The sequence below is a fragment of the Psittacula echo genome (assembly GCF_963264785.1).
Source record: "Psittacula echo genome assembly, chromosome: 9".
NCBI lineage: Eukaryota > Metazoa > Chordata > Aves > Psittaciformes > Psittacidae > Psittacula > Psittacula echo.
Window position 1 is genome coordinate 4,024,628 of NC_137745.1, and position 25,412 is coordinate 4,050,039.

At 39.2% G+C, this 25,412-nt stretch overlaps 1 protein-coding gene across 1 annotated transcript in view; it reads left to right on the forward strand.

Moving 5' to 3' along the window:
• Nucleotides 1–24,224, forward strand: part of SYN2 (synapsin II) — a gene marked incomplete at both ends in the record, with an annotated part of 176,368 nt that extends 152,144 nt beyond the window's left edge. Inside the window, 4 exons of the mRNA XM_080625308.1 lie at nucleotides 1,485–1,634; nucleotides 17,467–17,527; nucleotides 21,273–21,552; nucleotides 24,089–24,224. Coding sequence (XP_080481434.1) covers nucleotides 1,485–1,634; nucleotides 17,467–17,527; nucleotides 21,273–21,552; nucleotides 24,089–24,224 — 627 coding nt within the window. The remainder of the gene's footprint in view (nucleotides 1–1,484; nucleotides 1,635–17,466; nucleotides 17,528–21,272; nucleotides 21,553–24,088) is intronic.
• Nucleotides 24,225–25,412: the final 1,188 nt, after the last annotated feature.

Below are 25,412 nucleotides of genomic sequence, written 5' to 3' on the forward strand. Positions count from 1 at the left end.
GTTGAGGCTGCAAGAGTCCTCCAGCACTCTTTTGACTCTGTTGGACCTTTTCAGGTTCCATTTACCTGCAATAAAGAAGGAACTTCTGAAGTCAAAGAGATAGGGATTGTGCATTTTGGAAGTACTAAAACATCTTCATAAAACTCACTGAGCCTTGTGCAGAAGCCAGGAGGATCCCTTGCTATTGATTCTTGCCTTCTTCACCCACCGCCTTCTCTCTTACCAGTGCAGCTGATGGGTGTCTGCTGCAGACTTTTCTACACTGGTGAGAAACCTTGGGTGAGACTTGGCAGGTAGGCAGCTTTCCACAGGCTGAAAGATGGGCACAACCCAGTTTGTACAAAGACTCCTACTGGATCAGATACAATCACATCCATACAGTATGTTCCTGCTAATGTAGTCCAACTGCTTTATGCCTGGCAGCTTCTTCTTAATTATTAATACTATCATTTTTACTGTCACTTGTGATCCATACCTATGAGAAACACCAGCATGCAGGGCTGCAGGTGCCTTGCCTTAATAGCTTTGACACGTATTGCAAAGGGATTGCGGTTTCGCAAGAGTGAATTAAATCCTTTTATTGTTGAAACAAAAAGGCCAGTGTCATTGTGAATAATAGTTGTGGTTGTTATGCTTTTATTTCCCCTGAAACAAACACAGATGCTCCCCAAGTAGATGCACTGCAGAAGTAACAAGTATTCTGTAGAAATAACAAATGCTTATAGCCCACTGAAGTGACTGAATTCAGGATTAGTTTTACTTATCTGAACAGCTGAATTGAATACTTGCTGAACACTAGTAACCTGCGCATTTAGAATGGAAATGTGCCCATTTTTCTTTGCCTCTCTGATATCCTTCTTTCTTTGTAGAAATACCTCATTTTTGCATCAGCTGCACTGCAGTCACACTGCTTTTCAGGAAAGCGTATCACTAATAACAAGGTCTTAGGAATTTTTATCTTTATCAGTATGGATCCAGTCTTCCCTAGCAGAAATCCAACACTAGATGGGAAGATGAAGTTTCCGTTTGCATTTGCACATTCTAATCAGCTGATGAACATGGTATGAGCCACAAAAATACCTAAGAGAGAAGATTTCCAGAGCTGTCACTTGGAGCACACACAATTCCTTTAGGTGTTCAGCAGAGCGCTGAACAGCCCAAGAAATCTCATGTTCCTTATCTGCTCTGTGCTTCCCACAGGAGTTCCCCAGAGCGTGTATGCCCAAATGTAATCCTGAACCTGTCTATTGCTTGGAGATTGGGAAGGGATGACATTGTAAAGTTGTTGTTCTCCTGCGCTGCTGACCCACATCCTGCGCTCGGGCTTTTGCTTTTCTGATGTACCATACACCATTCCTACAGACCTGTTTGACTTCCGTTAAAAACAACTGTGTAAATAGGTGACCTGACACCTCTTGAAGGACATGTGGAATAAGTTTACTGTGGTGGCTTCCCAATAGCTGACGTATGACCTTATTTTGCAGGTCATGGACTGCGCAATGCCTCTGATCGGTGAGCACCAGACTGAAGACCGGCAACATATAACTGAACTAGTCGTAAGCAAAATGAACCAAATGTTGTCCAAAACTCCTATACCATCTCCTCAGAGACCCACTGCCACTCAGCAGCCCCAGGTAGGAAACTTTTGATTGTGAAACAGAGCATCTTATTCTATGATTTTAAGCTCAAAGTTCTCCTCAAAGAACTTGGCTGGAAAACTGTGCAGACATACCCTCAACTACAAGGATTAAAGAACTTCTCAACATATTTTATAGGTTTGTCATATTAAATGATATCATCTCCAGATATAATCAAGAATTGGAAGTGTTGGTGTGTTTTTACCAGTAAAATGATAACTGGATTCAGTGAATTGCCAGGCTTTGTACTGTTTCGTTCCAGTTACATCTGTAATGGAAATAATAAGAAGCACTGTCATAGACAATCTGTGCCCTGACAATGTCAGAAAGAATACTAAGACAATAGTTACTGTTCTTGTAAGAAATGAATTACATGATAAACTTTTGTGTGCTGCAGTTCACAGAAATACCTCACAAACCTAGGAACCTCCTGAAATATGTTTAGCATACTGGAAAACTAGTGTCTAAGGTTGAAAATAGATGGATTTCACTTGTTTTATCTTACATGGCCTGATAGTTGAAGTGTGGGGATGCAGAATTCTGCCCTAGCCTTGCTACCAGCTGGCTTTCACACTGGAAATCATCTTTGTGTTTCCATTTCCATGTTTAGAAAATGTGAAGTTTATTTTATTGAAGCTTTAAATAACTTCTGAGAGAGTGGTATTTTTGTAAAAGGCTCTAAAAAGTAAAAGTTTTGCCTCTGAATTGGACACACAGGATTTGATGGGTGGACTATTAGATGGTTAGGGAATTGGCCAGATGACTTTGTCCAGAGTTAGAGTCAATGGCTCAGTGTTCAAATGGAAACCAGGAACAAGTGGTGTCCTTCAAGGGTCTGTACTGAGACCAGTCCTGTTTAACATCTTCATTAATGACATACGTAGTGGCATTGAGTGCACCCTCAGCAAGTCTGCAGATGACACCAAGCTGAGTGGTGCGGTCGACATGCTGGAGGAAAGGGATGCTGTTCGTTCTCCCCTTCTGCTGTGCTCTGGGGAGACCCCCCTGCAGTCCTGATCCACCTCCGGGGCAACAGCACAAGAGGGATGTGGAGCTGTTGGAGAGAGGCCAGAGGAGGCCACAGAGATGCTGCAAGGGCTGGAGCAGCTCTGCTCTGGAGCCAGGCTGAGAGAGCTGGGCTGGTTCAGCCTGGAGAAGAGAAGGGTCTGAGGTCAGACTAGATGATTTAGTTTGTTAGATCTAGTCTAGAGCTAAAGGTCTGTTCTAACCAAACCATTCTACCATTCTATGATTCTTCGAAAAGTGCTGTATAAATGCTAAGTAGCATCTTTTATATTTTCATAGCTAGGCAGCAGGTCTGATCAAAGAGCAGCATTATCAGCTACAACTTTCCTCTACTTCTTTTAATATACTGAAGGGACAAACCATGACAATCCATTCAGAGAATAAACTATTAAGGACTGTATTGCTGCTGTGTACCAGTGCAGCTCCACGGTAATCAGTTAAGGAACAGAAGGAGCCAAACTGTAATACAGGAATTACTAAGCCTAAATCAAGAATCTTTTTTTACTCCCAGTAGGCTCCACAGCAGGTAAACAATTTGAAACCAATTTTGTGGCATACCTCAGACAGACTAGTTCTTGAGGCAGAATGACTAATTTGTTCTTCAAATATATCATCATGCTTTAAGTTATAAAAATACACCATCCCACATAAAAAAGTGGTGTGGCTTCTATTTATATTACAGCCACTTGAAACTAAGCACAAAATTGTTTCAACCACCGAACCACATACAATGGAGAAGTTTCCATCCAACATGACTCAAGTCCATTGTAAAGGGCACTGAAAAAGAAAGTCTAGAGGGGAAAAAAATAAATCACCTTACACCAAATTATAGTTTCTTTTGGGGCTAGTAAATGAGCTGTATATTAAAATGAAGCAAAGAGTCAAATTTAGAGTTGCCTAGAGCATACAAGTCAACATAAATCAGAACTTAAAACAGTAATAGACATTATTGTAACATTAATAGATTCATTTGGAAGTCATTTGGAGAGCTTGATATTTCACATTCTGAGGGAAAAAATACAATGCCTTGTGTATGTCTCATTCCTGGATTTTAAAGGTGGCAAGGGAGGAGGGATGTTTGTGATTACTGGTGTTATCGAAAGCAGTGGTGCATGTAAATGAAGGTTTTACTCGTTTCCAAAGAAGAACTGCCTATGTAAGTCCAGGATGAAAATAAGACACAAGGACATCTTACGCAAGTTCTGAATTCCTCAGTCATTGCTGTCACTCATCATGTCCATGAAAAGGGCTTTTTACTCTTAAAGAAAAAAGTTTTGGATGACCCCGAAGACAGTATTTTCCCCCGGCTTCTGAGTGTCTGTTGGATTTCTAGTTTAGGTTTCTGAAGAATTCAGCCTTTGCTAATGGCAAAAGGATGTTATTCAACACTAATCTTCTTTTCCTTATCCTGTCCTTAAAATTCTGGATTGCAGCTGATCAAAGATATCCAAAGATATCCCTTTGGAATATATGCAGTATTTAGTAGTTGTCCTCTCAGTTAACCAGACTATGCTTCCTTAAAGTTTTCCTTGTTCTATTATCTACCAGCTTACAACAGACAAAGGGGATCTGAGTTTCTGCAGAAGATACTGTTTGCAAATACCCATCAATCTTCCCAGCTTTAAATGAAAACTATGAAACAGATCTGTAGTCTTTAAATCACATATCTTCTCATGTGCACTTAATTTTCAGCTGGGTTGTTTTCCCAAGAATAAAACCAGCCTGTTAAAACAAGCTGTGCTTTTCATCTTTGAGCAGCCTTTTCCTTTTCTAATCTGAGAAATTATTTCCTTTTCTTGGGAAATACAGTCCATTCATTTGTGGGGCAGGGGGATACTGCATATTTCTACAGGTCACATAAAATGCAAAGCCAGTAATTTATCCCAAATCAACTACATGCATATGTATGTGTGGTCTTAGAAACCAAAGTAATATAAATATCAAAGAGTAATCTGTGTGTTTTGCTACTTCTGCTTTTAAAGGAACAGTTTACAGTCAATAGTACAGCTGTAGGTGTGCCATGGCTTGAATTCCCTTATTACCTGTGTGGGGTTTAAAAACCATTCATAATCTCCCCACTGCCGTGGCACTGGGTGCACCCTATCTAAGAGAATGCTTCAATGTATAACTGCCCACAATGGCCAGCACTATTCCAATTAACTATCCATCAGAAAACAAATCAATGATTAGGAAAATAAGTCTTTGTTTAGAGCAAGGAAGCCAAATCTTGATGGAAATGATTGGCCTTGCAATGTATTCTGAAGGCCAGCAAAGTTCTCTCTGTCAGAGTTCCAGAAGGAGCAAATGCCAAAGGCAGGGACCTCAGACAACAGGTTTGCTTATGTTGAAACCTCGGAAGTGCAGATCCTGTGATTCTTAAACCCATTAAATCTATAATCTGTGCTATCAGAAACATTGAGATTATTTAAATAGATATTTTGAACATGATATTTTTATTGATTTATCTGTAAACACTTGCACAGACTCTACAAGTTCTGCTGGTACCCAGAGAGGCAGAGAGCCTGTGCAGGAGGAAAGCTGTGCTTTGCAGCTCTGTGTGCTGCACCTCTCACCGCCCGCCTGCCTGCAGCCATCAGACTGTGTCTCAGCTTTGCCCTGGTGGTCCCAGACTGCAGTTCAGTGTGTGCCTTTGACAGCAGGACTTGAACTGTGTTGGGATAGAAAGGACTCTTAACGACAGGATTCAAAGCTTGCCAGTTTTGCTGTAATCAGCTGCTTTACAAGTGTTCCCACCATGAAGAAAAGTGAGAGTCCCTGGGCACTTCTGGAGAAGTTCTACCTGATAGAACTACATACAGTCAAAAAACTCTTTCCAAAAACTAAGTTGTTTCTGTTTAATTTGAAACCATGACAACTTGTTTTACTTACAACCATGATGAAAATATATGATGGGACTTTACGTGGGAATATAATTTTAATGCAAGTTTTCCATGAGACAAGCCTGCTATACTTGCAGGCAATAAAATGATGGAAATCTGAACTTCCATCTTTTGTAACCTCTTTGCATACTCTGACACATCTTTTGAGAAGTCTTTTTCAAACTTCCCCAAAAAGCCAACCAATAGGTGCAACTACCTGGTGAAGTGTTGTAGCCAGTGGAACCTCTTATCTCTGTCTCCATCTGTTGATAGGAAGGATCACTGCCGGAATTTCTGCTGTCCAGATTCGCAAAGCCCTGCAGGTGATTGCTCAGTGCAGGGTGTTTCATGCTTGTTTCTTTAGCAGCATTTGTATATAAAAAAAATTAGTAAACCATCTAAGCAGTGATAGTAAAATATCTATTCAGAGCTGCATATCAGGTCATGATATGAATTGTGTTGAACTAAACTCTGCGTAGAATATTACATTGTGCGTAAGTATTACCATAAAATGCAAATGGTTATGGTCATGTTAGCAATTGAAGCTAAGGAAAATCCTATGAGGAAAATGTTATTCCAGTACAGCTCTGTTGAGACCATGTTGCATTATCCGCAAAAGGACAAGGCATTTATTATCCTTAATGGAAGGAGGAAATCTGTGCACACAGTATCCCTCATGACATAAGATCACAAAGAGCACAGCACTCCCAGCTACATCCTAGTTCTGGTTGATTTAAACAAAAGGAGTAGCACCCCAGTACTAAATGAATCCACAAGGCAGAAGTAGAGAGGACAGTACTTTAATTGTTGTGAGCCTAGAAGAGCAGAATATGAAGTGCTTGATTTCCTAACACTCTTTTCTAGAATGTGTTAATACTTTCTTCACTCCTCACCCTCAGGGAAGTTCAGTACAATTGCACCATGTTCAGTGGAGACTAGGGTCAAGGAGCCCTTACTCAGCTCTCTTCAGCTATTTAGAGCTGGTTTGATTTAGTTCCATTTTTTCCTATTTTTCTCTTTATCTTACTCATTCTTCATTCCCTGACCCCTTATATGATCTGAGCCGCAGTTTTCTCCAGTTTTATTTTTCAGTGTTCAGAGAGAAAATTGAACTAAATGTGAGCATAGTGGAGATAAAAAAAAGTATTACCTCCAGAGAGAAATCAAATTACCTGTTCTTGGGCTTCCATAAGAGTAGTCACAGTTCTGTTACCTTCCACCTCTTGGATTTACTTTTTTTATATATATATACATACATCTATAAGGGAAGGTACTTACAGTAAGTAGCAATTTGTTTCATAGAATCCCAGCCTGGTTTGTGTTGGAAGAACACTTAAAGCTCATCCAGTTCCAATCCCCTGCCATGGGCAGGGACACCTTCCACTAGAGCAGGTTGCTCCAAGCCCCTGTCTCCAACCTGGCCTTGAACACTGCCAGGGATGGGGCAGCCACAGCTTCTCTGGGCACCCTGTGCCAGCGCCTCAGCACCCTCACAGGGAAGAACTTCTGCCCAATACCTGGAACCATTAATTAGGGCAAAAGGAACAGGGCCATGACTTGCAGGCTGGCTTTGTATGATCCTTCTCAATCTGTGCTCAGTCTGCTTGCTTTAACCAGACTATGTTCATACCACCAGTTAACATCCCCATCGAGACTTTTCTTTCTGTCACACTCCGTTGACACTTACTTGCAGGAACATATTTTTCTTTCTCATGTCTGGAAGGAGAGACTGCCTAACGAATAAACAAATTAAAAGACCACACTAAAGCATTCTGCATGAATGAGGGTAAATACAGAGTTTCAGTATTAGCATCTGAGCATCCTGCTGAACTGGTGCAAAGCAAATCATTCCCTGGTGTAATTACATCTATACTAACAGGCAGCAGGAGTAATTTAATAACAGCTTGCCTTAAGAAGATTGCTAAATGATTTAATGATCCCTAAAACCATATGTGGTATATATCGTTCTCTTAGCAAGACATATAAATAGGAGATAAATGGCAGCTATGGCATCATATGACCATAAAGCTGACATACCCAGATCTGTGTGGCATAACGCCTGATGGAAGCCCAGATCCTGGATAGAGTCCAGAGATTAACCTGACTTTCTCTTTCCTCTGGGCAGGGGGGCACAAAGACCCTGGAAAAAGTCTGCAGGATTTTACTGTATTACTGTATGCCTCTTTAACTGTTAACCTTTTCAAACACATTGGTTTACCCTGTAGAAACAGAGCACTATATCTTGTCAATATACAAGCCAATATACAAGATCTCTGTAGATACTAACTGAGCATCTTCTGTAGTCTGTATTAGCAATCAATAAGGTTTTTTCTGTTCGTTGTTTGCCTGAGAATGTCTGTATGCATTTTGACAGCCACCAGTGCCTACAAACGAAAAGTGGTTATTCTTTACCACTTACACTATCCATCAGCCTATAAGTTCTTTTAAATCACAGTCCCTAGTAGCCAAAGTACTTTCTGTATTAAAATGGTCATGGAGTTATTGCTGTGACTTAAAGGAAAATCAGTCAGGCAGCAGCAAGATGCCTTCTAAAACTATGGGCAGAGAGTCTAAAACATCATAAAACTCATAGGGAACAGTGAATATTGCCAGGATATGCACACATCCCAGAACATAACCACAACACCTTTTGAAGGTTCTAGAAGCCAACAGCCCTTCTGAAAACTGTCACCTTAAAGAGGTTTTGGGAATACTGAAGGGATTCTGTTGACCCCTTTTCCTGCAGCGAGCGTTGGTTATGTGAAGCCCAGCGACATCTTGTGGCTTCCTCTCTTGTGGGAGTCCTGATTTTGAGAGTTCGGGATTATTTAGCATTGCAACGTATTCCATCGTATTCCAGAAGGTGTGTCACATTTAACAAGGAATTGGGTATACTTTGAACAAATAATAAATGCTCCCTATTTTAAAATCTCTCCCAGTGCTATTGTAATGCATTTATTTCATTTATCTGCATTATTTCAATACGGAATAATTTTAATGTGCTGCCTTAATGTGATGCAGATATACACACAGTGTTTAGCTGTTTATGTTTGGAAGAGGAGATGCTTATTTGAATCAAAGTGAGGCTTTAACCTTTTAGTTATTTTATATTTGTGAAAATACAACAGCTGTTAATCCTTTTAGATCCTAACATAAATGTATGGAATTAAGAAAAGCAGAAGAAAATAAACACATATGGACCCTGAGCTCACCACATCCTGGTAGCAGGCCACAGTGGAGGCATGCTCCATTCCAGGAGGATTTACACCAGTCAGGTTTATTTATCACAAGTATATAATGATAGTGGGGTTGGGGCTTTTTTACACCAAGGATGTTTTGTCCACCTTTTGAGTAAGAGACACCTATTCAGGGCAGATGTTCTTCATGTACGTGACAGAGATCACAGCAGAGACTTAGAATTTAACTGCTGGATGAAGGATGGCCATATATTTAAAATAGTGGCTATTTCATTACACAAAGCTTGATTTATTTTAAGCATTTGAACTTAACATTCAAGTGTTATAATATATTAAAACTAGAGTTCATGTAGGGGAATACATCCTGAGATTTTTAATACTGACAGTAACTAAAAAACAGTGGGACAAGCACACAAATGTTGAGCAGAGATTTTACTAACAAGCTGATTATGAAAGATAACCTATTTTAAAATACTTACTGGGATCCTGTACCAGTAGATGGAGTAATTACTAAGGGAGGTACATATGTATTGCTCAATTCTGTTGCTTATTTAGTCTTACAGAAGTAAGGCAAATAGCTTGCTGGATATTTGCTTGTGATAAATGCCTACATAAATGTTTCTGGTTGTTAGCTGTGAATGTATCCACTCACTGAAGATGATTAAATCGAAACACTAGTAACGGCTTATTTTTCTTAGCTTGTTTTGAATAATGTGCCAAGATCTAAACAAGTGTGCCTATACTATGCCCTTTTTGAAGGGATCTGATGCTATTTAGACTGTAACAGAGAATAAAGTAAGGGGCATTATTAAAGGTTTAGGATTATTTGGGCAGAATGTCTCCTGATATCAACAGGAATTTGTCCAAATGCACAGTCCCTGCAGACAAGCCAAGCAAAACTTGGTAAGAGAAAGAGCTGCTCACAAAAGTGCTCATTAGAAGAGAAGCCCAAAGGAAAAGCTCCACCAGCAACCTGACAGAATCAAGCTTCAGGACCAGGGTGATTAGGGTGGCTTCAGTCACCTGTAGCATCCTACAGTGCTTTAGCCTCAGTGCTAATAATGGTATGAATCAGAAGGTAACAAAATGCTAGCTAAAACTGAAGAACAGAACAAGTGTTACTGGTTAATAGGTACTTTTCCCCATTTGTTATAAACACAACAACAGCACTTCTCTTTTTGTCACACAATAAATGATGCTTTTGTTACCTTTTTTATTATCTTCTGTCAGATGATCTTCTCATCACCTCACAGTGTACCGGTTATATTGGCAGAAGCAGACACTATCTTTGAGAAGTCTGAAACTCCGTGGTGACTACCCTCAAAGTAGTACGAAGAACAAAGAAAACATGTAATGTTGAAGTAATCATGAGCCCACCACTAGAGAGTGGCCTGCATGTTTTTAGTAGACTTGGGGAAGAAATAGCTTTTTGTCCCACAGGCATTTTTTGGAAGACTTCAAAACATGTCCTCGTCCCATTGTAGAGCAAACCCAGCCTTTGCAAAACTGAAACAAGGGAAAAAAAGTAATCCCATCCTTAGAGAACAGGCAGCAGCTGCCACGTACACGAATAGAAAAGGAAGGGTCTGCCTGAGACCTCTCTGGTTTGTCTTTAAAGTCATATAACAGAATTTAGGGTTTTTTATTTGATCTTGTTTTTCACCTGTTTGTACTCTCTGATATTGTTTATTTAAGCTGAACCTAATAGAAATACCTTTTACTGTTTGGAGGCTTTTCCTTGCTCTCCTTTCCTTTCTCACCGGGGTGGGGGTTTCCTCTCTACTCTTTTTTATCATTCTCTGTCTCTACTTGACTCTTAAATTTGATTTCTCTGACCTTTAAATCCTGACCTGTTAAGCAGAGCTGTTAGGCTTTACTCCATGTTTAACCTGAAAGGATTCTGTCCCTTTCGCCAGCAGTCATTGCCACCATTTATTTTGCGGAAGGACCATGTGCTAAATATGTGTTAGAATTCCACTGTTCTGCCACAGTGCTATTAAGATAAAGCAGGGATTATAAGACTTGGCTTGAGTTAGCTTCTTCCAGCTTTTTTCCGGACTCCCTTGTTTCAAAGTGTGAATTTCAGTTCTGGTTGGATCCAGTAATGATGGATCCTTGTGGCTCAAGATGAAGTTCTATGGATCTTAATCTCTTCGTGTTCACACAAAGATCACTTGCCATCCATCCCATATTTACAAACAAACCCCCCAAAACCAGACAAGCAAAATCTATTGTGCTTTGTTTTACTTTTAAGACTGGAGGAGCAGATGCAGCATAGCATCAGCCAGGGTCAAAGTCCCTGCATTCAAGGGTCAAAACATGCCTTACAACTTCAAGCAGCAGCACGGGGTCCCTTATAGTCCAAGTCACACAGAGGAATCTGTGCACGCTGAGAAAGGTGTAAGGAAGTTTAACTTTCCGGTAGCTGCACACTTCTGGATCCCTTGTGCCACTTGCACTTGGTCCGTATAGCGTCAGCCGCTTTAGCACACAGGGGGAGCTCTCTCCTATCACATAGCCCACATTCCTTCCTTTTCTGTTGCAAAGAGCTGCCTGAGAGCCGCTGAGCAACTGCATGCTTTTAATGTTTCCTTTGCAAAAACAGAAGTTGAAATCTGGCTTCTTCAAGCAAGAACTGCAATAAAATACGGCTGCATCTTTGTCCATTAGAATTCCTGATTGGTTGTGAAAGCGACCTAGATTCAACAGGAGATGCTACTCAAGAAATTCATTTTCCCTAAAAGTCAACATCCTGCTTCTCTACAAGCCTCATCTCTGAGCGGTGGGGTTATTGTTATTCAGCAGAATAGTAGAAATTAGGGCTGAAATGGACAAAGGGAGGTCACCTGTAGGGGTATCTCAGAGACAGTACTGGAGCAGTGAGTCCATACCAGGATACTCACTTTGATACATATGTAAGAATATTCAAGAAGGTGGCTATTTCTAGGAAGTAGTCAGTTATCTAGCAATGGAAAACAGTCTGCAAAATCTAAGTTAAAATACTTTTTGGTGGCCTTTTTCAGTGCATTTTGTAAATACTATTCCAAGTGAAAATGACACTGTGTAGCTGGTTTTCTGCTCTTTGCAGCCATTTCCCTTCTCACTCAGAGGCAGATCTTGGTAGGTTTTGCACAGGTAGTTTGGAAAGTTGGTAGAGCAATAACTAAAGCTGCTCTAAATTTTCAGGTTCTTCACCACAACTTCAACATGAAGAAACTTTAGGCTGGCATCCATTTTTCTGAGAGTATGTTTTCCTGCAGATTTCCACAGTGGAGAAGGGCAAGGCTGAACACTGGTACTCCAAAACACCTGTAAAAAGCAGAAGCCAGCTCCTCTCTGGCTGCCACTTTGCGCTAGACAAGGTGAAGGTGACTTCTTTGAAGGTGTGCCTTACCACCTCTCTCCATTGTAACTGTAACTGGGTCTGATTCACTGCTTTTCCTAGTCCATAGAGGATATATAACACAATAAATAGCAAAACCTTTGTAGTCCTGCTCAGCGTGGCTGCAACACAGTGAGGCAGATACATCACCTATGCCAGATTGACCCAGCTGCTAAGGACCACTGCTGTACTCGCTACGCATTAAATGGATAAAGCCATAAGCAACAAAGTGCTAAGGAGTTTCTTATTTTTGGATATTTCATATCAGAAAGCCACTTCAACACCTCACTGCTTTGCTAAATTATACAGTATTTGCTTATTTCCAGTTTTACTCAGCTTCCATCCCTTACTTCTTGGCTCGTGTTGTCCTTTAGTCTAACTTATTTTGTCCAGTTCTTCACCACTGCAATATATTTATAAAAAGCAACTGTACTGCATTCAAGCCTTCATTTTGCTAGACTGAGCAAGCCATATGTTTCCAAATGCTGTAAGGATAGGCTGTTCAATCTGCCTGGTCAGCTTACCTTCAGCTTTTGAGGAGGGGTGATGTCAGTGACATGCAGGATCATGCCTAACATCTACTGCAAATATTTCACTGAATGTGTGATAAAATGCTGGGTTTTTTCAATCTTTCCCATTAGCTTTCAGTAGGTGAGCTCTGCATTTCTGACAGATGCATTTTACTAGGCCATAAATAAATTATTTTGGACATTGTATTTAAATTGCTGTTTTCTTTTTTTTGCTTTTAAACTCTACTGATCAATGATTTCATTGTTTCTTTAGGATATTTTTGTCTACAGTCTTCCAACTCTGTATCATCTACAGCTTTTAGTAGCACACACCTGGGTTTTTTGTGCCAACTTAATTAATGAAAATCCTGCTTGAGTTCAGTTATATCCTTCCCATTGGTTTCCCTTCAATAACTGTGTATCTCCTCAGTAGACATTTCCTTACCTACAGTGTAATTCCTGTAGTATTAGCACTCAACCTTCTCCAGTGTAACTCATACATTTCCAGTTGTTACAGATACCTGCTGTGGAATTCTGCATGTCATGAGTCAGCTGGTTTTGATTTCTGAGATGAAGAATATATTGTCGGACCAATATGAGCCCAGGAAGATCTTTGATTTTTGCCTCCATCTCATTTTTAGCTTTTATCCCACCTGGCACCTTGCCCTTGCTCCTGTATTTATCATAATCTCTGACACTTCAAACATTCATTTACTATTGACACCCTACTTAAATTATCTAAATTACCTCTCTCCTGAGCAATCACATTTTTTCTTACTTCTCCTGTTACTTAATTGTTTCACTATTTATTCTTGTTCCTTTATGAGATGTAACTCAGTTCATGTTTTGGCAATTCTCAGTGAATCCTTCTACTTCTTAACCTGAAAAACATGGCTTTCCCTTCAAATATTGAAATACCTACGAAAAGCTTCTATCATTGCATTAGAAAGAAAATTAAACAGAACCCAGAACCAATGATACACGCTGCACCTACAGCTCACAAAATCTTCACATTCAGCCAAATCAAAATCCATTTTTGTGGGGCTCAGTTTAGCATCTCTTTTGCCCAAGGGCTGTTTTTCTGCCAAGTTGCTGCTTTTGCTCCCACCCATTTCCACATTCTTCAGACTATTCAAAACTCAAGTGTATATGAATCCAGTCTGCATTTATATAAATATACCAGGTAGAAAAAGAAGTAATGCCACTGATCAGGTTCTAGTACAACATGCTTTGAAGAACAAACAGTTCTTTCCTCCAGTTCTGCCCGTAAAACTTAAAGGAGACTGAGGTAAGTGTGGAAAGGAAGGAAGTGTCACAGAGACATCTGGAGACATCTATCTTCTAGATAAGTAGCGGGGTTTCTGCTTTGGCTATAATTAACTTGGCTGATATTCTCAAAGACCATTATGCAACCAAAGCATCAATTGTTATACCCAAAGTTGAGAAATCACTATAGTATACTTGCAGCAGTGGCTTAGAGGTTTCCATAAGTAAGGTTGTATTTTTCTTTTAGAATAGCTATATAAACAGTAAATCCCCTTGGTAAAGGAGAGCTTCCATAATCAGTTCTATATACTGTTACTATCAACATCAGCAGTCCGTTCTCGTTGGGGAATTTGGATATGATATGATATGATATGATATGATATGATATGATATGATATGATGTGAAAGTTGTGTTCTATAAAATGAAAACCAAAAGGACTCCTTACAACAGCAGTTACCACACCTCACTTAGGTAATCCTAAACATACTAAACACTGTCATTTCTGTCTTCTGTATTACTAATTTTGTTCTTCAGCATCCGAATAAGAATCTGTTCAGGGTCATTTCCCATGATAGATGCTGCATTCTAATCCTTAATTCCTACAGTGTTTGAACTAAGCAATAGGCAAGTTCGTAGATCAGAACTGTACTACAGGAAAACATGTTTGTGCTAAAAGAAAGTGGGAGGAGGGTGAGCTTCTAGGCTGGGCAACAAAGGGAAAAAAGAAAATAAAAAACCCACGAGGGGTGAATACATCTGCAGGACAGGTCTAGTCCAGCATCTCTGTTCAGAGAGACTGTGTTGCCTATAAGGAGTTAGCAGCTCTTACAATTACATTGGCACACCATCTTGGAGAGGTGAGAAGTAAGTCTGTAGTTAATTTGCCAACAGCTGGTGTTTTAGAAGAAGCCTGGATTTTATTAAAGGCCTTGGCTCAGGGCAGCAAACAAGACTGGTTCAAAGCCTGTCTTTAATATCAAGTATCAAGGTTTCTGACTGTCTGAAAGAAGGACTCTTGAAAAGGCCTGGATTACTCCAGACCACTGAGCAACCATGAGTAAGAGTTCTCAATTAGGAATGTAATGCTAATGAGTCTTTTTGGGTCAGCCTGGGTGGGTTGGCTAATTAGCAAAAGCAATATACCCATGTGATTGGCCTGGAGTGTGGGTGAGGTTCCTGGAAGCACCAGGTGATAGATGGTGAAAAAAGGGATGTGTGGGTGGTAAATCAGGACAGCTGCAGTCAGTGGCTGATGAGGGGAAGCACATCTTCAGCAGCGCTTTCCGAGTGGGGAGGTAAAGAGCAGTCAGCTCTGTGAGGGTTATCGAAGGCTTCATTTAGGAGAAGATGATTTCTGTGTAAGATGGAGAGATATGCAGGTTGCATAAGTGGTGATGTTGTCGTGTCAAGTCAGAGAGGTGGTGTGTGTGATAAACCCCAAGACCATTTCAGTGCTAAAGCAAATGGCAGGTTTGCTTCAGCCTCAAGGCATGGAGGAGATGGAGGCCCTGCAGATGTTTTTTTACTGTTAAAGGAGATGTGAATTTAAACTGCTTCACTCTGGTTTCAGTGTCTAAATTAATAATGAGTTTTAGCAACAGAATCTTGTAGTTTTGTTTTAGTAGAAAAATAGCAACACTCAGATTCTCCCTAGTCACCCTCTGGCAGCGCAGAGAGCCCTGCAGAGGGTTTACAGCCCTTTGCAAGGGTAGGAAGTCTGTCACATGGGGATCAGAGTAATGCTCTGTATGAAATTAGGCATGCTTTCTAACAGAAGTTACATGATCTGTTTGGTCCTCCAGAAAGAAACTCTTGGATGTCCTTAGGCCCAGGTATTAACACTTTCCCTTTAAGGGCAGACTCCATGTGTCACACTCCACCACCAGAGATGAGTATTCAGATGCCCTGAAGGCTATGAGGAGGGTGCCAGGTGCCTCAGAACAATGGTACTAGAATATGAAAGGAGTTATCTCCTCCAGGGCAACTTTTCAAGGTTTGGAAGAATCTGGGTTAATTTCCCTAGTATCCAAGGAGTTACTGATGTAAATGCATATTGTTTCAGCGTGCCACAACTGCATTATACAGAACAGATACCACAAACACTCAGCCTGAAACATGCATAGGATAGAATGGCACCTTTACATGTGGCTCAGAAAATTAGAGGAAGGAGAGAAACAAAACAGGGAAGACTTTGACTTCCTTTGAAGCACTTTGAAATTTTCTAATGGCTGTGTCTTTTCCTGATGAAATTTTCTTCTACGTATCTTCATCCTTACAGTGATGCTTATCAAGAACTATGTAACTGGGTCAGTTAATGTAAGGATCAGATTTTGCTTTATTCGTTGTACAGTTGTCACTTTTACTCCTCATTTAGTCTTAAGAAGGTTGGTAACTGAATAATATGAGTTTTGGACCTACCCTATGTCCTCTTATTTGTCTAGTTAAAGCAAATCACTTTGGAACAGCGGCATATGATAGTGTTGTTGTCTTGTAACATTTAAAAAGTGTAACTTCTAGGCACTGTGCAGGAGTTCACATCGCTGTAAGATTCATTTCTATAGTTCTTAGATCAAATACAAATATACCAGGAAAAAAAGCCCAGTAAGCTTTGCAAGAAACATGCTTAATTAATTTTACATTGACTATTTAATACATTCTGGGATTTTTTCCCTCTTGACAGATGGCAATTTAATTTCTGGATCCTTAAAAATACCCCAAGCTATCCAATGATTTAACATATTTCACTTTTCAAAATATTAGAGATGGGCTTCAGACAAAGTTTGGATTCAAATACTAATGTTCCCAGAGGGTGTTCTGCTCCAAGGTTTTGGTTCAGGCCCATCTTTTCCTCTCGACAAGTATACATTTGAAAAGGATACTGCCAAATAAATCTCCTGTTTTGAAAAGTTAAGTATTCCATGTGTTTCTAATAACATGTCAGATGGAGTAGCATGAAGTAACTTCAGTTATTTTTATTATTTGTCCGTGGGTTTTGCTTCCTTCTTTCATTTTGCTTAGCAAAACAGCCAACCTACAGTAGTCCATCTCCCTGCCCATTTACAGTCAGTGAATCAAAGCGAAACTCTCACTAGCAAACAAATCTGTGCTAGTGCTTCCAGATGAGAGTGAATGTAATTAAAAAGAAATTATTCCTTAAATTACACAAAAGTATTTGTTGAAGTCCATTTTCTATTCGGTCTACCCTAAGAAAGAAAGGAAAAGCAGTAAGAGACAGGAAAGTTGTTCAAGGTGCTAGGAACTGAAGGAGAAAGACTGTACACAAATGAGGTAAGATTTGAGAAGGCACTCCTTAGATCATGATCATATGCTGCAAAGGGGAAAACAAGGGGTTTTTAAGAACTTGGCTTTGGATTAGTCCAGGATTCATATATCATGTCAGACAGCAACTAAATTAGAAAATGTTATCTGGAATAAATTAAAAGTATATGTTGAGCCCCAACCAATGAAGAGATTTCTAATGAAAATAAAGACAAATTAGCAGAAAATTGGAACTAAGTTACTCTAATTTTTATTTTTTCTTCTCTTCTGTTTTCCAATGTATTTTCCAGAGTGGATCACTAAAGGAGCCAGAGCCAAACAAAATCCCACCTCAGCGACCACCACCTCAAGGTTGTTTACAGTACATTCTCGACTGTAATGGCGTTGCAGTAGGACCAAAACAAGTCCAGGCTACTTAAATAATTGAGACTAAAAGCAAGGGTTAAAGCAAAAAACAAAATGAAAAAAGAATCAAAACACCCAATCTTAAAAGCAAACGTACCAGTTTTGTTCAATTTTCGCATTGTTTCAGTGCTGACCTGGACTGTGTTTTTTCTATGCAGTGTCAACTATACCGTCTGGTTGTTTACTTGTTCATGTCTGTGCGTGTAATGCTTACCTACCTTTCTCTGTAAAATCTGTGATTTCAGGGCTGTTGTCAACAGTGTACAAAGAATGTGCCTCTTTAGAGCCCAGTGCAACTGACATTATGGATGGTTAGACAGTATTTTTGAGTATTCTATATCGTTAAGTAAAATGCCACCAGGTTCAAATCTAAATACTTTTGCTTACTCTGTGAGTGTGTGCACACTGTACTCATAGCCTTTATTTTTTTGTGCGTGTGCATGACCTAATATATAGGTGATCCAGAGATATTTTTAAAAGTCTAGAGTAGAATTTGCTGGTGAGGCTTTTTATTTATAATTTTATAAAGTTTATTAACATTTGAGCTAGACGCAACTGGAAGTCTAATATTTTAGTGACTCCACAAGATACAGTTCTTCCCAAGGAATATTTAAAATAGCTTCTATTTTACATACTGGTATTCATATTTTTAGTATTCTACATTAAATTATCAGCTACAAAGCTATGTAAATGGGCCACCTATGTGCAATATCTCAGTGAAAGTGTGAGTATTTTATGTATCCTATTTTGATTAAGTAGTACCTTTTGTTGTTATTCTGAATTAGTAATCAATGGAGATTTTTAAAGAAAACTAATGCAAAGACTTTCAAAAATCTGATACTTACCTAAGTGTTAAATCCCAGATTATTTGGTGGGAAGTACCTCAAGGACTGTTAAACTTCCTGTAAGAGCTCTTTTTGTTTCAAACGCTGAGATGTTAGGAGATGGTAGACCAACCAAGGTTCCTTTAACCAGCTGGGGATCTTGCCCTTTGGCTAGAATGCAAGACAAAATTGTCAGTGGTTTTCTTTATCAACTCAGGTCTATTAGTTTAAACCTAGAAATATCCAGATAGCTATAAGGAAAATTCAGTCCCAATGTTATCCACATAAACAGGGTTTATAGTAATTGCTTGACAAGAAACATGGCAAAAGACTTGAGATGCCTGACAACTGCTGGATTTTCTGTAGCTAAATTATTTCTGCTTTTTGCATAACAGATTTAAACTGTAGCATTATGAAAAATGCACAGGCAGGCAGTTAATCTGCTGTGAGAAGTCTGGCCTAGACTCACAAGCTACACACTGCTAGCATACCAGAAAGCTTAGTTGCAAGTGAGCCACAAAACTATAATTTGAATCTTGACTATGTACAAAGATGAGTAGTGGCCATGAGTTTAGTGCAAACAATTTTGTTTAAAGGGAAAACAGCCTTATGTTCTACTTCTGTTTTCCCTACAAACACTGGAAAAAATTATCAGTGAGACTCATCATTCATAGTGTTTCTTTCATTTGTACAAGCTGGCTGGTAAGATGAGAATTAATTATTAGCTATTTAAATGTTTGTGGTGAGTGCTACTGTTTACTACCTATCAGTAAATTACATGAATATTTTGCTTCAGTGATCAGCATTTGTCTGGGTCAGTGATCATTCCAATGATGGCATTGGCTATTTTGTTCTATATTAAGAAAAATCCACTTAGAATCAGGTTCACAAATCCTTACCTCCAGACACTGTAAGAAGGAATAAACCCTACTGCCCTGGGGTGGAGAAATGAATCTGATGACTGATTTTTATTTAAAGCAGTTGGTATTTTTTGCATGTAGTAGTACAAGTATTCACAAGTGCTTTTCACACGACACTGGTGAGTTGTGTGTGCAAAGAAGAGATGTGTGTTTCAGATAGGATTTCAGCTTGTTGACTGTAAAGGATTTACAAGGGCACACACGATTACTACATACCACAGACAAGAAGCAAGCCAAAATGTCTCTCTGCATGTAAGCATGCTTAGGTGCAATATTGTGGGTAACAGGGAACAGATGTTTTACAGTGTAGGCTTAATGTTCAGTTTTGTTGAGTTATTTTTGGTAAAAGTTTCTTTCATGATTGTTGCCTTTTGTACAACCCAGCTGCAAGAAAGTGAGCAAATGCTGGAAATGTGACAGCAGTATATCTTTTATGTGAAATATCTTGTACAGCTTAATGTGCAATAAAAGAAAGTTATATCTGTCTTCAGTGTAAAGTTTCTGGCATTCAAGCCTGTATGTACAAGTGGGGGAAAGAAACCTTTCTGGTTTTCAATATTGAGTGAAAGGAGACTAATAAGAAAATGATCTTTATTAAGATGTTGCAAGACCATGTTATCACCTTCAAATATTTCCTACAAAAGTGGTTCAAATTAATAAACAATGAAGGCACATTCCTTAACACTCAGTACGTGCTATTTATCTTTCTACACCACAACACACTGCTACAACTGTATTAAAACTTACTGAAGCATTAGTACATGCTGTCCTCACACATACACACTGGAATCTCCTCTAGTAAGTGGAGAGCAAACTATAATAGCAATTTCCAACTAACAAACCCTAATAATAATCACGTATTGCAGCAGGACTTTCAGAGATGAAGGGTTTCTTTTAGAGATGTCTTTTACTTTCACTAAATATCTGTGTAAGACTAAATATTCCCCACTGTTCAGAACATCTAGATCAGTTGTCTTCTATAATATTTACTGTTCAGCAAAGCTCTTGCCCTGACTGAAAACTATGATTCTGTGAAAAGTTATCCAAACAAACTGCTCAGAATTTCACCTTGTCCTTTTTTCCCCTTAACTCAGATGGCCTGTGTGCTTTGTCACATGCGAGAATATTCAGTTAGAACATGTATCAGCCCCCAAAACCACATGCAGACATCTGATCTAAGAGCAGCATGCCCACTGATATCTGACACAGCACTATCTCAGTCAGAAAGCAGCAAAAACCACCCTGTATGATGATTTAGCATCTTTCAGCTGTGGGTTTCACGACCTAAGGCTTTACCACACGCTGTAGTTTCACACTTAATACAATATTTTGCCAATATATGTCCTTCTCAGTGGCAAGATCTCCTTGGTAAAGAATTAGTAATGACTTCCTTGTGTTCCTTGTAATGCTCTTAACATATTTCACTAAGGGGTTAAATAGGTTGTCAAAAGACTAAATTAGCAGGAAAATGTCAGTGTAAAGTTCTTTTATGCTGTAAGAGTGAACCTAAGGGGAATATAACAAATAATTTTGAATCTTTGGAGGAACAAAACTGCAATAACTACACAGGAAATAGTAGCTGTATTGCTGAAATAGGTATTACCTAGTATATTCGATTATCTCATGGCTTCTCCTTGTACTGAGACAAAGTTATACTGAGTGTAACTCCATTGATTTTAAGTCAGTACCACTACTGCTGGGATAATTTGGTGCTTCTTAGTGATGTTAACAGTGAATCGTAGGGGCTCCAAACAAGTTACTAATGTACCAACTGTGATTAGTTGTATTGCCTACATGAAACTGCAGTCCATGTTAACAGAATTTAGAATAGAATTGAACTCAGAGTTAATCACATTGGAGGATATATATATATAGTGTTGGATATGAGATCTAATAAGGACTCTTTGATACTATAACATTATGAAGTTTTTCTTGTACTGAACCTAGGGGGCCCAGTGCAACCCCAAGGAATGCAATCACAAAGCCAGGAGCCATTGCAGCCCCAGCGCATGTACCCCCCTGGGCAGGCAGCAAAACCCTCGGCTTCCCAGCCCCAGCGTCCGCCCGGACCTACAACTCAGCAGCCACGTCCCCAGGCTCAAGGTCCTGCCAGCACCCGATTATCAAAGGAAGCAGAGCCACAGCCACAGCCAGCTCCACCTCCTGCTCCACAACCTGCTCCACAGCCTGCTCCACAGCAGAAGCCTCAGTCTCACCCCCAGCTGAAGTAAGATTCACTTTATCCATTTTCTTTTCTCATAACACAGATTCTGTTGCCGTAACTGTAATCTGGGACTTGGTCTTATATTCAGGATAAAATGTACATGTGTTCCCAAGTCAAAAATGAGGTTAAAACACTCCAGAAAGCTTATTCTCTGTGTGTGATTAGTAAGACAGTATCATTAGTTATCTCCTAAGCACCACACAAGATTTCATTTATTAGTAGTGCAATTTCTGCCCCAACTAGGTCTCAAAACTCATCATCTTTCTCGTATTTGTTGTCCTCTTTTCATGTCACTGACTCATGATCTGGGTGTGCTGTAATCCTGCACAGAAAAAAGGAAGTCTTACGTATGTAAACTTTTAACCCTACAGCCACTCAGACAACAGATTCCAGTTTCAAAGGCCTGTCTCAGAAACAATCCAAGTGAACACGCTAGACACTGGTTGCCGAACTTTGTTTGCTCATGGTCAAACATTGCTTGTGACTGTACACTGCCACTGAGTGTCCAGCACAAGCAATTCACACCAGCCCTTTTCAGCCCTTCCACAGGAAGCTGCCTGTAGTTCTCTCACTTACTGGAAGAATCCTTAAAGCACAGCATGCTATTGTTGCTGTATCTCACCAGTTGCATACTGCAGTAAAGAATATGGGAAGGATCTGTAGCTGTATCTCCTCTAACAGCCTAAACCCAGCCAACAGAAAACATGGGGAGGTGTTAGCAGTGATTTGTTGGTTTTCACCATAGCAATCCTGACACACACTATTGCTGGTAGAGTCACAGACACATTCTACCTCCTATGGTAAGTACAAAGACTGGTGTGTAGTCTTTGTTTTAGCCAGGTAACACAGATCCCCTTTTTCCACCCACTCATACGCTTACACCGGTGTGAACCACTTCTGAGTCCTCACCTGAGCACAGTTCAGTGGAAGAGATGTATTTGGGATCAGTATGCAAAGATGATTCTATTTTCCTTGCCTTCCCAGGACAGTGTATTTCTTTATTGTGTTTTATGATCATAAAACTCAATTCATCCATTATTTAAGTATAGGTAGAAAACAGGAAGGTTGGTTTTCTTAAGCAAGATGGAGACTACATTATAGTGTGAAATTTAACTTGTGAACTTCTGGCATTTAAGAAAACCAGTTAAGAACAGGTACAGAAGAACTGTATCACAAACTGCTTCTCAGCTTTGTCCCTTTAATTCCTAGCTCAAATCTGGATTCATTTTTCTCTTCTTCAAACAGGAGAGAATACTCTCTACTTAAAATGAAATAAAAAAGGAGAAATGAAAGTTTTTAAGATGCAAGCCATAATTGGAGTAGTTTTTCTAACTTTCAAGACTCAGATCTCCTGCCTGTAGGATTAACTCTATCTATTTGCATGTGTATGCTTTGTATTCACCCACATGCTGTTGCCTAACCTGTATGTACATGTTATTAATCTGTGAATAAATATTTAATTAGGCTACTTATTGTGTTACTAATCAAGTCAAGTGCTGCTTCCCACCCTCCCTCTTTCAGTGAGCACAAACAAACATTTATCAGTCTATTCTCATTAGCACAACTATAATTTATGAAAAACCTAAACCGCCTGCAGCACTGTTTGCTGTACATTATTAGTTTAGAGGGAGAGAAGTTGCAAACCATGAAGAGTATAAGAATCTGAATAAATGTTTCGGTTTTACTATAGCCAAAACTCAAATCCTATTATAGAACTGAGATAAAACCAAAATCACATTAGTTTTACTAATGCATGGGTGCCTTGGTAAAAAGACTATAACTCATTAATGTTTTCTATTTAAATTCAAGCCTACTTTTTAAATATTGTTTTATCTGACACTTCATTAGTTAAGGTTTTAAGCTTCAGATATTTTCCTTCTTGTATCTTATTTGATTCATGCTTACAAAACTTATACCATAGTTACATGCTAGCATTAAAACCAGAATAGCATTGCTAGACCAGCTGCTTATAGACACGAAAAACTGTATCTGATTTGGGGTGTTTTTTTAAAGGTACAAAGTGTCATTAAGTCTCCATTAAGGTTCAGATATCAAATACATATATAGAGCACATTAGAACTTCAGGATTCATTTTTCAAACTCTTGCCAATATATAATTTTTCTTTGGATATAACTGTTTGCAGCCTCAATGAACACAGTTATTAATCATCCTGTGTTGGGTGGTGATTTGGATTTAGCAGGCAGGCCCACTTTTTCCTCAAGTACTAATCCACGTCATCCAATTTACTGGCATAGAGTGTTTCAGATCTGTAAGAAAAGCAGTGTGTTCTCTAAAGAAAAGGTTATCCTGCCTCTCAAATCAAAGTGTGGAAGGAAGGTGCTGTGTGGCAGCAGCTCAGTATGCTATACTGCTAGTATACTGCTAACTATACTGCTTGTGCTGGACATGCATTTTGTTCATATGCACACTGTCTACATCTTATGGGCATTGCTCCTTTTCTCATCATTTATACAAGTTACATGTGGATGGACATAGACAATATGACCATGCAAAACTTGTTGCGTTTTTGTCTTGCAGCAAGTCGCAGTCTTTGACAAACGCCTTCAGTTTCACAGAATCATCCTTCTTCCGATCGTCTGTGAATGAAGATGAAGCAAAAGCTGAAACTATTCGAAACTTGAGGAAATCCTTTGCTAGCCTTTTTTCTGATTAGCCCGCTCCACCTGAACGCACCCAGCATATTGTCTCAAAACTCTGTGGATGTTGCCTAGGTTTTGTTTTCCCTGTGGCAGTACCTTTCTCTACTGTGCTAACTGTTGTATTAAGCAATATGTTAAACTTACAGGAAAAAAAGTTAAAAAAATAGAAGAAGGACTGATGAGATACCATTCAGGATACATGTAGAAAGGTCTAGAAAGAAGGAAGGGTTCTATTGCTAACACAGAATGCTGTATTCTAAGGTCCTTATCCATTGTAATATTGTGGCCTTACTGTGACTGTATAATCCTATTTGAGAGTCCTTTGTAGAACTGTGTTAATAAAGCACTGAGTGATGGGGTTCTCCTTGCTTTAACCATTCCCAATGCATTGCAATGCATGTGTATTTTGTGTGTAAATGTTTTGTACTGCTAAAGGATAGTCTTGACTTGTTCTTGCCTCCCAAATTTCAGAGGCAATTCACACTGACATTCTTGTCAAGCCACAGAAATAATGTGAGAAATTGAAGCAGTTTCTTCCTCCTTATACAATCTTTCCATCAGCTGGTTGTAGACTTCTGATGTATTGCTGAGAGTTACCAGTACACTAACTTAATGTCATAAATAGAGTGTATATGTACTACTGTATCTCCATATGTCTATTTAAATTTATTTCCAAATTGTAACCATAACTGGGTTTAGTTGCAAAGAATATGCATGATGTTACCCTTATTTTTGTGAACACCTACTAATAAATGTAAAGTCCCATGCCTGATTTAAAAATATGCCTTCTACAAAGCTTGTTTCAACATCAAAATGTATTGTCTATTTTGACTGGTACCAAAGGGTAGCTTTATGATTATAAAATATTTGGACACAAACCACAACTATAAGAAAATAAACTATCACAAATAATTCTCTTTTTGAATCAGCACAAAATATATATATTTAAATATATATATCTCTCAGAGATATATATCCCAGACTTGAAGGTAATAGCAGCAATTCTTTAAAACTCATCTAAATCAAAGTGAAGTTCATTACTAATCTCTGGATTATCAATTTCCAAACGATTATCATGTCATTCTGCCTATCATGAATTACATGCAACAGTATTCCTTGCCAGGAAACAGTGCTCACAGGGGAACAAGAGAAAAATAACTGTAATATTAGCATGTCTGAGGGAGAAAACAAGCAACACAATA